The sequence below is a fragment of the Hemicordylus capensis genome, chromosome 13 (assembly GCF_027244095.1).
Source record: "Hemicordylus capensis ecotype Gifberg chromosome 13, rHemCap1.1.pri, whole genome shotgun sequence".
In the NCBI taxonomy this organism is placed as follows: domain Eukaryota; kingdom Metazoa; phylum Chordata; class Lepidosauria; order Squamata; family Cordylidae; genus Hemicordylus; species Hemicordylus capensis.
In genome coordinates, this window is record NC_069669.1 from 4,613,377 (window position 1) to 4,625,774 (window position 12,398).

Consider the following 12,398-nt stretch of genomic DNA (forward strand, 5'->3'; position numbering starts at 1 on the left):
ATTCTTAGCTCTTCCCTTTCCCTTCCCTATCAGAGTAATCGGTGGTTCTGGTAAAGTTCTAGGGTTTCCGTATTGAGCCTTTAACAAAAACATTAACAGCCGTCAATGATTGGCTAAATTACCATTCTGTAGGTATCGGGATAAATGAAAATCATGCAAGTGATAACTACATACAGCACTGCTACTCAGACTCCCAATTACACCTGCATACTTCCCCTGCCGCCCCGTGTCCCTTATTCAGGCAATGAGATGTTGGCAACCTTATTAAAGAGAGCTCAGTTTACTTGTGTTTGTTGCTTGCCAAGCAAAGCTTATAAAATATAGACAGTTCTTTCTTCAGCCTTCTGCAGCTCCTCTTCATTCCAGCTTTGGAGTTCAGAACTGCAGCCATAATTGGAGCTGCCCACACATACCTGTACTTGTACTGTTTAGATTTACAATGGGAAGCTGTGTACACCAGGTGAAAAAGTAGGCAGCTATGCAATTGGCAGAAACAGTTACATCTGCTGTTTACATAATCCATAAGGAAATAACTTAACCTCCCTAAATGTCTGCCTGGAATCGGTAACAGGCTGGATGAGGGAGAACCAAGCAAGACTGAGGTATTCATTGTGGGAGGTCAGAATGACATGACTCCAAGGCAGGTCTATGCAAATTAGTTAGAGTTTAAGTTTGGGAGGAGGAAGCCCCTCCCCGGTTCTTTTTGTCCTGCAAGGCTCCCGGCAGCTCCTCAGAGCTACAGCTCGGCTGCTTTTACTTTTGTTTTCCATTCAGCTCCTCTTTGTTGTTTTCCTGCCTTTTCCCTCCACCTAGCTGGGCTGCAGCATTGGATGGCAAGACCCCCCCCCCCCGGAGTACTGCACAGTTGGTATCACTTCCACACAACATGAGTGTATGCATTTTTTAAAAAATAAATGAGAAGGGGCATCGATGCCTGCAGAGTGAAAATGGAGCGTGGGGCTGAGTGTCTCTAACTGCTTCTCTCTTCCCAGGCTCCCCGTGCCAATCATGTACTCGCCCAAGAAGCCCCCCAAATCAAGTGGCTCCAATGGGGATGTGACGGAAGAGGCCGAAGCTCTGATTATCAAATCTTCCCAAAGAGACAAGGAGCCGTCCCTCTTTAAGGTGTTATACAAGACCTTTGGGCCCTACTTTCTCATGAGCTTCCTGTTTAAGGCCTTTCATGATCTTATGATGTTTACAGGACCCGAAATCTTAAAGTGAGTAGTGAGTGTAGTGCTCTCTTCCTCCACCGCTAGCTGATAGATCTGATAGTTGCTAATCTCTTTCCTAGCTCTGCCGGGCTACATAGCAAGCTCTCTTCTCTTCAAAAGCTTGGGGGAGCTCCCCCTGGTCTCCCATCCGGGCACTGATCAGGGCCAGTGTGGATGTCCCCAGACTGTTCACTGGGCTCAGAAGTGCAATCCTGCCCAGGGGACCCGTCTGGCTCCTCTCAGCACCACTGTAGTGCCAAAGTCACTGTGTCGCCTGAGATGAAAGAGTTTGTTGACTAATTTGTCATGGTCTAAGTCAGGGTGCACAACTTCGGCCCTCCAGTTGTTGTTGTTGGGCCAGAACTCCCATCATCCCCCATCTCAGGGGGTGATGGGCGTTGTAGTCCAACAGCAAGAACTGGAGGGCCAAAGTCGTGCAGCCCAGGTCTAAGTGGTGGCCACCCTTCACAGGCACATATAGCCCTGAGACAGATTCAGAAATCCACCTGTTGGTAGCCTTTTTGGGTAGGTGTTGACTGGTGAGAATTCAGCAGAACTAGGTTGGCCAAAGGGATCCAAAGCATGATGGTCTCTGTGGCTACCACATATTTGATGCAAGTGTATATCACAGGTGGGGAACTGCGTTGTTTTGAAATTTTGCTACAGCACCTCGCAGAATACTTAGGTAATCAGTAAATCATAATCTTGTATCGTGTTGAAATGACGGTGAAAACTGCAAACGTGGGATCCCTTTGCAGAACTTGGGTTGCCCTGCTATCACTGTGAGGAGAGGGTGAGGAGAGTTGATTCTGCCTGAAGGAAACCGAGTAGGATAAAGAGCACGCCCCAGAATCTTCCCATAGAGAAGAGAGGGGCTCATTGGCCCACAAGGGCTTTGCTGAAGGCAGAAAGAGCTTTTTGTTTTAAACAGTTGACTTACGGAGATGAGTTTTCATGTGGGTTACCAACATTAGCATGACTGTGTGAACCCACGCCGAGGTCGGTTAAGGGCTAGAAGTAATCCGAGAGTCCCGCCTTGGCATAAATTCACAGAATCCCACTAATGTCCGTAACTCACATTGAGTCTAGATTTGAATGTCTAGGTGTGAAGTCCCCACCCTTCTTTAGTTACTCAATAATATCATTCAGGAACTTTTGGGGGAGGAGAGTTGACATCTCAGTGGCAAGCTACCTGCAAACTGCCTTTGGAATGTGTTTTGTTTTAAAGTCTCCAATGTATGCTTGGAATTGACTCCACTTAAAATAAATTCTGCCTTTCCCCACCTTTAATCCCCTTGACTGGGTTACTGAATAACAAAGATCAGGTGTTGAAATAGTTGAAGTGCTTTGGAATGGCTCTTGGCTTATCATGTATATGACCTTTCCCGCTGGCCGTGTTCTCAAGTGCTGTTTGTCTGTCAGGGTCAGCTTTGGGAAAGCTGAGCTGAGGGATTTGCCCAAGTTGACCCCATGTTGTTGGCAGAGCTAGGGCTTGATGGCGTGCGAACCTAACCCTTTGTTTTGAGGCTTCCTGTTTCTGCTTTCTGCTCATCCAGCTCCCCTGTTTCTTTCCAGGCTGCTCATAAACTTTGTGAATGACAAGCAGGCCCCCAACTGGCAAGGCTACTTGTACACGGGGCTTCTCTTTTTCTCGGCTGGCCTGCAGACCCTGGTCCTCCACCAGTACTTCCATATTTGCTTCGTGACAGGAATGAGGCTGAAGACCGCTGTGATCGGTGCAGTCTATCGGAAGGTAACCCTCTGCCATGTGCACCGTGACTCTGCTGCAGAATTGGCGCCGCAGGATTAGTGCAGCATTAGTGGAGGGGGGGTGGCTTTTGTGAAGAGCTTTCCATTCTCAAAACTCTAGATTGAAGTTTCCACTGGGGTAGCATCGCTGTGTAACCAAATGGGGAGCAGCGGCTGTTGTCTCCCCCACCACCACCGGTGTCCCTGGTGACTGCTGCTTCCCGTTGACTTCAGTCTAGAAGCGGCTTGTTGGGGGATCCCTGACGTACTTGTTATCTTTTATAGTAGAGCTAGGATCTACCCAGGTCCCTTGGAGCAGAGCTGGGTATACTTGGTATTTATTTATTTATTTATTTATTTATTTAATGGTTTTAGGGCAGGGATTCCCAGCCCTTGGGTACCCAGGGGTTGCTGGACTACAAGTCCCACCATACTTCAGCCATTTTGGATAGGGATGATGGGAGTTGCAGTCTAACTAGATCTGGGGGCCCAAGCGTGAGAGAGAAGCCCTGCTCTAAGGTGCCACTGGCATCTTCTCTGTATCTTTTTGCTGCCGTGCTAAGGCCTTGGTCATCACCAACTCGGCCCGGAAGACTTCTACCGTGGGAGAAATTGTCAACCTGATGTCTGTTGACGCCCAGAGATTCATGGACTTGGCTACCTACATCAACATGGTCTGGTCTGCCCCTCTTCAGGTTATTCTCGCACTGTACTTGCTGTGGCAGGTAAACGTGGCGGATGTTGACATTTTAAAGTAGTTGTGTGTGCTTTCCCTTGTGAAGTCCTGACTGTGGAGACAGCCCTAATTAAGGCTTTGGGCTCCAAAGTTCTGGGGCGAAGGAAATGAGTGTAGATGGCTCCTCTACTGTAAACCTCAGCGAAGGGCTGGACTTTGAGCATCTAAGGCTGCCTTCCACCAAGTCAGACCCTTCGTCCATCTAGCACAGCCTGACCTTCTCTGACCAGCTCTCTAGAGTCTCAGACAAGCCTTTCCTTGAGCCGGAGCTGCTAGGCTTTGAAGCAGGTGCTCTGCCCCTAAGCTGTTGCTTCGAAGTGGGGATGGGCTGCCGTCTCAGCTCTGCCACAGGCGGTGGGCGTGTGTGTGTGGGGGGGTGTTTCTTGGCTAGCTGCCCCTCTGTGCTGCCTATCTGTTACATTTTAAACTTGTCCTCCTTAGAATCTAGGTCCCTCAGTGCTCGCGGGTGTGGCTGTCATGTTGCTTCTGGTTCCAGTGAATGCTGTGATAGCAATGAAAACGAAAACCTACCAGGTAGGAGAGCTCATTTCTGTGCATGTGTTCAGAATGGCTGGTGCTGTGTGCAAGGCAAGCTTGCTGAAGCTTGCTGTCTCTTGGGCAGAGCTCAAGAGTGTTGCCGATGAACAGCTTGGCTGTTGGTCTGTGTCTTGCACACTGCGCCATGGTCTGATACATGCAAGCTCATTTGCACAGAGTGCGATGGTAAGCCAGGCTTGTAAATGGCCCCTCACTTGTGCTGGGCAAGGATCTCCTCCAGGCCATCAGCCAAACTTTCCAAAAACCAGTGTGTTCTTTTTGTTGTGAAGGCCACAAACTACAAAACATAGATATGAATGTGCAGTGTTGGGGGCTAGGAGCTTCTCTGGACCTGACTCAGGTAAAATAAACCCACACTGCCTGAAGATTTCTATATCAGGCGGTATAGAAATACAATAAATAAATAAGCAACTGTCATTATCAAATAAGATGATGTAGCAACATACTTTTTTTTTTTTTTTGGTAAACCTTCCTGGCCATTCCTCTACCAGATGGGAATTTAAGCTTGTTTAATGTTTTAATCTAGAACAGGATTACACAACTTCAGCCCTCCAGCTGTTTTTGGATTACAACTCCCATCACCCCTGACTGTTGGTTGGTGATGATGGGAGTTGTAGTCCAACATCTGCAGAAGGGCTGAAGTTGTGTACCCCGATCTAGAATAATCACTTGTTTTTATTTATTTATTTGATTCAATTTATGTACCGCCTGACTCCAAAGGCTCTAGGTGTTTTTAAAGCCCAGTGCTACTGAAAAGACAAACCCCAAATCCCTCTAAATGCCAATCTCAAGTTTATTCAGATAGTGCTGCAGACGGAAGGCAGAGTTTGCCCTGACTTGTGTTTTGTCGCACTTGGGTCACTTCAGGTTGCTCACATGAAGAGTAAAGACAACCGGATTAAGCTGATGAATGAAATTCTCAATGGGATCAAAGTGCTCAAACTCTACGCCTGGGAATTGGCCTTCAAAGAGAAGGTCCTGGGGATAAGACAGGAAGAGCTGAAGGTGCTCAAAAAGTCTGCTTACCTCGCTGCAGTTGGGACCTTCACGTGGGTGTGTGCCCCATTCTTGGTGAGTACGGAGAGGCTTTCAGCCAGAAGCCCTGCCTGAAACTGCCTTCTACTGAGTCAGACCCTTGGACCACCTATAATCCTCCAATAAAGAGGATCTTGGGGTCCCAACTGGGTATGCCATACCTTGGTCCAAATGTACAAAAAGGAGAAATTTGCTTTAGGACATACTTCTGTGGGAGAAGATCAAACTCCTGAAGATGTTCTTGCAAACACTGTCTCTGGCAGAGAAAGATAAACCACAACTTCATATTGGATAAAAAATGCACGCTTCTTTTTAAAGCTTTTAGCTGTTCTTTCCACTCAAAGATTATTTTCCTTTGGCTGCTGCTCATGTTTCATTGCAGCCAAGGTCTGATGAAGGACAAAAAGCGGCACAACCTTGGGCAGAAAATGCAAATGGCGCTCAGGTTTTTTAGTGGCTTTTCAAAAGTATGGGCAAGCTCACTCCAAGGCCTTTTAAAAAAAAAATGGGCAAAATAATTGCCTTGGCTCTGTCCCAGCTCTGCCCAGCCTTTGTGGCCTGGTCTTGCAGAGAGCACATCCGATCCTAATCTGTAAAATGAGGGAATCGCAATCTAGCTCACAGGCTTGTTGGGAGGAGCCAACCGTTTGTGAAATGCTGGATAGTCTGAATACAGTGTAAAAGTGCCACATCGGGGGCAGTTATCTCCCCCCACCCCGCTCTTTACCCCCGTGGCATAGGGACATGCGACCTTGGCTCTCCGGCTGTTGCTGAACTACAACTCCCATCATTCCCAGCCAAGAGAGCCAAGGTCGCCTTCCCCTGTACCAGCAAAGCTGGTTTTTCATAGTCTCTGTTTGCCAGTGAAAACCGGTTGCACAGCTATGCCCCTGTGGCTCCGATTTAAGCTCGGCTCCAGCTAAGACTTCCCGCTGTAACGTGGCACTTCCCTTGGCACGTTCTCTCTCCCAGACTAATATTTGCATAGTCCTGAGGACAATGAAGAACTTAGTCCCATTCATGTCCAGGAAACCAATTGAAGGTTGCTGTTCTTAAGAGCAGCAAAATAGCCAGCACTGCAGTAGATCTTTTGGAAAGGAATCCATTGTCTTGAGAGCTTTGTTGCTGCAGGTTTCTTGGCAAAGACGGAGACCAAAGGCAGCTTCCTTTCCCGGGCACCCACATTGTTCTGTTTCAAATATCTGCACTTGCCTGTCTGTCCTGCATAAAATGCCAGGCAGCAGGACAGCCCCATATAAATAATAAAGAAGAGCCTCTAATGTCTGTGCCATGATGGGGCTGGCATGTCCCTCCCTGCTTGAAGAAGCTGCCTTCTACCGAGCCAGACCTTTGTTCCGTATTGACTGCTCAGTACTGACTGTCACCAACTCTCCAAGACTTAAGGCCGGAGTTTCTCCCAACCATACCTGGAGATCCCAGGGAATGAGCATGCAGGTGATCTTCCCCTGAGCTATGGCCTCATCCCTTAAGGGGAATATCTTACAGCAGACAGTGCTCAGATGTGGCCACCCATCCAGATGCAAACCAAGATGGGCCCTGCTTAGCAAAGGGGGCTATTCATGCTAGCTGCCACAAGACCAGCTCTCCTTTGAGAAAGAAGGGGAGGCAGGGAAGATGCCTGCACAGAAAGACTCAGCCACACGGAAGGCTCAAGGAGTGGGGGCCTGGATAATTTCTTCCCTGGGGCCCAACATTTTTCTGAAAGGACTGGCTTCTAACTATCTGCTCACTAGCACAGCAAGTCTTAAGGATCAGTGTTGTGACCTGCCTTCCCATTACGTACTGTTCCAGTAATCCAAAAAAAAAGGCCAAGTTGTGTGCATTTCCCCCCCAAGTGCAAGCAAAGAATAGTCTTGGCCACCTCTGTGATCTCTCCCTTATTTCTAGGTTGCTTTATCGACGTTTGCTGTTTATGTAACAGTTTCTGAGAAGAACGTGCTGGATGCTCAAAAAGCATTTGTGTCCCTGGCGTTGTTCAACATCCTCCGTTTCCCCCTGAACATTCTCCCCATGGTCATCAGCAGCATCGTGCAAGTGAGTCTCCTGGCAGGCAGGCCTGGCCAGCTGGTTGCCCTCCACCTCCAGCTGCTCCCCACGCTTGGAAATTCTTGTTTCCCAAAGTTGTCTTCCCCTTTTGCAAAAAAAACCAAAAACCAATGGAAGTGGCATATGCAAAATGACGTGCAATTAATTCTTTATTGGCAACTTATGAAAAAGTCAGTCATCAGATGAAGCTCTGATGCAGGAAACTGAAGCAAAGCTTGAAGATGACAGCCTCTGTCCACTATTTATCCCCAGCATCTGCTGACAAGAGAGAGAGACTGCTACTGAACATGGAGGTTTCTCAAGGCCTTTATGTCCAATAGACCCCCACCCCTTTCTTGATGAAGTTGTCAAATCCGCTTTATAAAACTACCTGGCTATCACCAGTGAATTCCATAAACTGAGGAAGCCAGCCGAGATTTTATGACAGAGAATTGTTGACCATCTAAAAGCTGTATTTTAAAGTTCTCTTGGTTTCATTTATCTAGGCAAGCGTGTCCTTGAAGCGTCTCCGGGTATTCCTGTCTCATGAAGAGTTAGATCCGGACAGTATCGTCAGAGGTTCCATCAAAGAGTGTAAGTTCAACATTATCAGGGGTGGGATAAAGGAAATCATCACTCCTAGTTTGTTTAGGGAGCCATATTGGAGGGGAGCGTGATCTATTTTGAATCTGTTTCTTACCCATCTTAATTGGTGGATGAATTGTATCTAGGCTCCCTAGCCATTATGACCTTTAGAGCTGAACCGTTATGTGGTCATTTAAAGTCACTCAAAGAACTTTCTCTAAAGGCTTTGATCAAGGAAGACTCTTCCGAACTTCCCTAGTGCTGTCACTGCATTTTCCTAGCAAGTTGAAGACCTGAGGACTTCAAACGCCTCCAAGTGTGTCATGATGCATTCAGGCAACTCCACCGCTTTATACCTGGAAGCAAAAGGCAGACTTAAGCTTGACGGCAGGTGGGGGGAGCGGGGGGGGGGTGGCAGCACACACAATTTGTCCACACAGCATTGCCCCACCCACGTGTCTATTGTTGTTCTGCTGCTCATTGCCCCTGCAGGCTCCTAGGTAAACATTGCTCAGATGTTGAGATTTGTTTCTTCTCCTTGCATTTTCCTTTCAAGACTAACATAGGATGGGGACCCTTTTTTGCAAAGACAGGACATGTTCCATCTTCAGTCTCGTAGGCTAAAGCCCGCCCCCCTTCAGTAGTGTTAAATGTTTGAAGTCAGGCATTGTTGGGTGAGTGGGCTGACTTTTGCCTGACCCTGTTTCTGTAGGTGTGTCTGCAGACCCTTTATGCATTTGAACACATTTCCTTCCATCCCTTTCTAGCTGATGGGCACAGCATTGTTGTTCAGAATGCCACCTTCAGTTGGTCGAGAAGCGATCCTCCATCTTTAAATAAGTAAGTCCTAGGTTGACTTGTTGGCTTTTCCTTCTTCAGTAGTTCTAGTGGCTGGTTGCACGGAAGCATCATGCTCTGTTGCTACTGTGTGGACTTTGACTCTTCCATATGGTATCATTATTTTGTGGGCTTAGGGCCAAGCAGTACATGATGTGGGAATTTTGGCCTGGGATTTCTTCAGAAAGCAGCCCTAATAGATAAGAGGGGTTGATCTGGATTGGTCCATGGTGTGGAGTAAGGGTGTCTTTAAACCCTTTTCTCCCACACAAATGCCCTGACTTAAATTGCTCCCTTTCCAACTGCATAACTATTCTAGAAAACTGGTGGAGATTAGAGAGGGAATGATGAAAGACATATAGTTGATCCTAGTGCCAGAGAGTGGCCGCTGTAATAGTACTGATTTTCTTCTGAATTTTAAGTAGCCTATGTATTTGTTGCTTCCTGTTCTACATGACTTTGCAATGAACTTTCTGCTGGTCATACAAAATTGCGCCTCAGTCCAGCTGGCCAGACTACTACTACTACTACGAATATTTATATACCACTCTTCAACCAAAGTTCTCAAAGAGGTGTACATAGAAAAATAAATAATACATAAATAAGATGGCCCCCGTCCCCAAAGGGCTCACAATCTAAAAAACACAAGCTTGACCCCAGCAACAGCCACTGGAGGGATTCTCTGCTGGTGCTGAATAGGGCCGGTTGCTCTCCCCCTGCTAAATAAATAAAACCACCACTTTAAAAAGATGTCTCTTTGCTCAGTTAGAAGGGGTTAGGGTTGACATGTGCTCTTCTGTTCCAGCGTCAGTTTTGCTGTCCCAGAGTGCCGCTTGGTTGCGGTTGTTGGCCAGGTGGGATGTGGCAAATCTTCACTGTTGTCTGCGCTTCTAGGAGAAATGGAGAAGAGAGAAGGCTACGTCTCCCTCAAGGTACAGTGGGGCTATGTCTGTCGTCTTTCCCCACCCCTGCTCTTGGGGTTTTCTAAAGATACAAAGAGGGAGAAACTTGCCTGCCCTAGATGAACTCCAGAAAGGACATTTTCTGATTACTACCATGCGGGCTAGGAAATCCATCTTTTCAGCTGAACAATCTCTGTCTCTGAGAGATCTGGCTTTTCCAGCTTGTTTGGAGTCACCCTGCTAAGATTAGGCTGAGTGAGCTGACTTTGTGACGGCAAAGTTGACTCTGAAGAGAAGAAATTGTGGCAACAGCAACAAGGAGGTTTATTTCATTGGGTCATTTGGGTCGATGATGCATCCTCTCTCCTTTTGCTGCAATGCACCTTGAACAAAAGCGATGCAATCAAAGTGAACCAAAAACTGGAATGACGTGTGTGTGTGTGTGTGTGTGTGTGTGTGTGTGTGTGTGTGTGTGTGTGTGTGTGTCTGTCTGTCTGTCTCTCTCTCTCTCCCCCCTGCAGGGCTCTGTTGCCTATGTCCCTCAGCAAGCTTGGATCCAGAATGCAACTCTGAAGGAAAACATTATGTTTGGAAGGGAGGTGAAGGAGAGCCAGTATAATCGCGTGGTCGAGGCCTGTGCCCTCCTGCCAGACTTGGAGATTTTTCCTTCAGGAGACAAGACAGAAATTGGAGAGAAGGTATTTAGGGGCCTTGCCACTGGTGGACTGCGGAACTCCAGGTTTTGTCCCCATCTGATGCCTTATTTCTGAAGTGGGGAGAGCAGATTCTGCTGCTCCATCTCTAGTTGCTTGCGCTCTCGCATGAACAATAGCAAGCATAACTCAAGTAGGTTTGCCTGTCTCTGGTCTCAGCAGCGCGTAGATATGTGCTTGTGCACAGATAGCTATGTGTTTGCCTCCTGCAGCTTCTGCTTTTGGGGCTACTTGTGTGCAACACTTCTAATGTGAGCATCTCTGGATTGAGGCCCGTCAGCATGTTTCCATGGGCATGGAAACTTTATTTCTTTGCCTCTCTATGAAGCAGCTGCTCTTTTGTATAGATAAAGCAGACCTTCAGAAATGAACACCAAGCCATTTCGCTTTATCAAAGCAAGTCCAAGGGGGTTTGTGTGACCTTACTTTCTCTTTCTCTTAGGGTGTGAATTTGTCTGGAGGCCAGAAGCAAAGAGTCAGTCTAGCCCGGGCGGTCTACTGCAATGCGGACATCTACTTGCTGGATGACCCCTTGTCTGCGGTTGACGCTCATGTTGGGAAGCACATTTTTGACAAAGTTATTGGACCTCAGGGAATCCTGAAGAACAAGGTATGTGCAGGTGGTGGGTGGCAGAATTCTTTTGAAAGGGGACGCCATTCTTCCCCAAAATCTAGGAAGCTGGCAGGAGGGTTTCCATGCTCCTGTTTTGCATTGCAGGCCTTGCTGTTCCTTTGAGTATCTACAGTCCTGATGTTTAGAGGCGGGGAAAGGTTTGCCTGTAGACAATGGGGTTGTAACTCCCACCCTGAGAAACAGGAGCAGAATCTGGGGATTTTGTTCGACTTGACCCTGCTTTTTGATGAGCTGGTATCTGCATTGGAATTGCTGGTTTGGTAATGGTAGAACAGTGTTAGAAAGAGCCAGGTTATTTCCTTGAGTTACAAAATGAACATCTGCTGAATATTACAGTTGCATACAAGAATGCAGTTACTTTACCTTGCTATGTATTGCAGGGTTTCTCAAGCTTGAGTCCCCGGATGTTGGTGGAAAGGCCATTGAGGCTGAGGATGATAGGAGTTGTAGTCCAACACCATCTAGGGACCCAAGTTTTTGATGAACCCCAATGTACAGGAAAGGTGGAAATTTGTTCATAAATGCCAAATTCTGCACTTGGAATGTACTGAGTCTTACAAAGTAGGGCTTAGAAGCCGTGATCTGCATAGACAAGTGTGCTCGCAACTAGGCAGCTTTTTAGATCCTCAGACTATTTATGGATGCATTCAGTAACTCTTTCTTTCTGCACCCAGACTCGGGTTCTGGTGACCCATGGTGTCAGTTACCTGCCCTTGATGGACACCATTATAGTGATGACTGATGGCAAAATCTCGGAGATGGGGTCGTACCAAGAGCTGCTGAAGCAAGACGGAGCTTTTGCGGAGTTCCTGCGTACCTACGCCAGCGCGGAACAGAACCTGGATAACAAAGGTAAGTTCATGAAAGTCTGACTGTGGAGGCCTTGGTAGCTTTCCCAGCATGGGTTGCCTGGAGCTGATGAGTTTTGGCAATAAGGGTAATGGAAAACAGGCTTCACCTCTCAAGCCAGAGATGTGGTTTCTTCTGGATAGGGCTTAGTGAAAAGGTCCTCCCTTGTCATCAAAGTGTCATCAGGACCTAGAAGCCTTGCAATGTGCTTCAAGTTTGACCTCTCTAGTGCTGGGGGTCTGGGGATGTTGGGACTTTACCAAGGGCATGGGAAAGTATGTAGCCTGCTTTTCCTGCATTCAGCATGGCCAAGTCACTTCCCTTCTCCTTGCTTTTTTGAGCATGTCATCTGTCTCCCATAGGTGTGATGGTTGAGTTACTGATCAGACTAGTTCAACCCACACGTGACATTCCTAGGCATGCTTGGGAAAAGGATAACTTCTCGGTTCTTGCTGCCAGGGACATCTCCTGGGTTATCCCCTCCCACTAGCTCCGAGACAGGACAGAATCTGATTGGAAGACATAAAGATACACGCCCAC

General features: G+C 47.4%; 1 protein-coding gene across 1 annotated transcript in view; it reads left to right on the forward strand.

Moving 5' to 3' along the window:
• The window catches only part of LOC128336819 (multidrug resistance-associated protein 1-like), a 55,058-nt gene that overhangs the window by 26,851 nt on the left and 15,809 nt on the right, over positions 1–12,398 (forward strand). The window contains exons 8-19 of the mRNA XM_053277039.1: positions 993–1,220; positions 2,790–2,967; positions 3,527–3,688; positions 4,141–4,233; positions 5,125–5,328; positions 7,201–7,347; positions 7,845–7,932; positions 8,691–8,763; positions 9,566–9,692; positions 10,184–10,360; positions 10,818–10,985; positions 11,684–11,861. Of these exons, the coding sequence (XP_053133014.1) occupies positions 993–1,220; positions 2,790–2,967; positions 3,527–3,688; positions 4,141–4,233; positions 5,125–5,328; positions 7,201–7,347; positions 7,845–7,932; positions 8,691–8,763; positions 9,566–9,692; positions 10,184–10,360; positions 10,818–10,985; positions 11,684–11,861 (1,823 nt within the window). The remainder of the gene's footprint in view (positions 1–992; positions 1,221–2,789; positions 2,968–3,526; positions 3,689–4,140; positions 4,234–5,124; positions 5,329–7,200; positions 7,348–7,844; positions 7,933–8,690; positions 8,764–9,565; positions 9,693–10,183; positions 10,361–10,817; positions 10,986–11,683; positions 11,862–12,398) is intronic.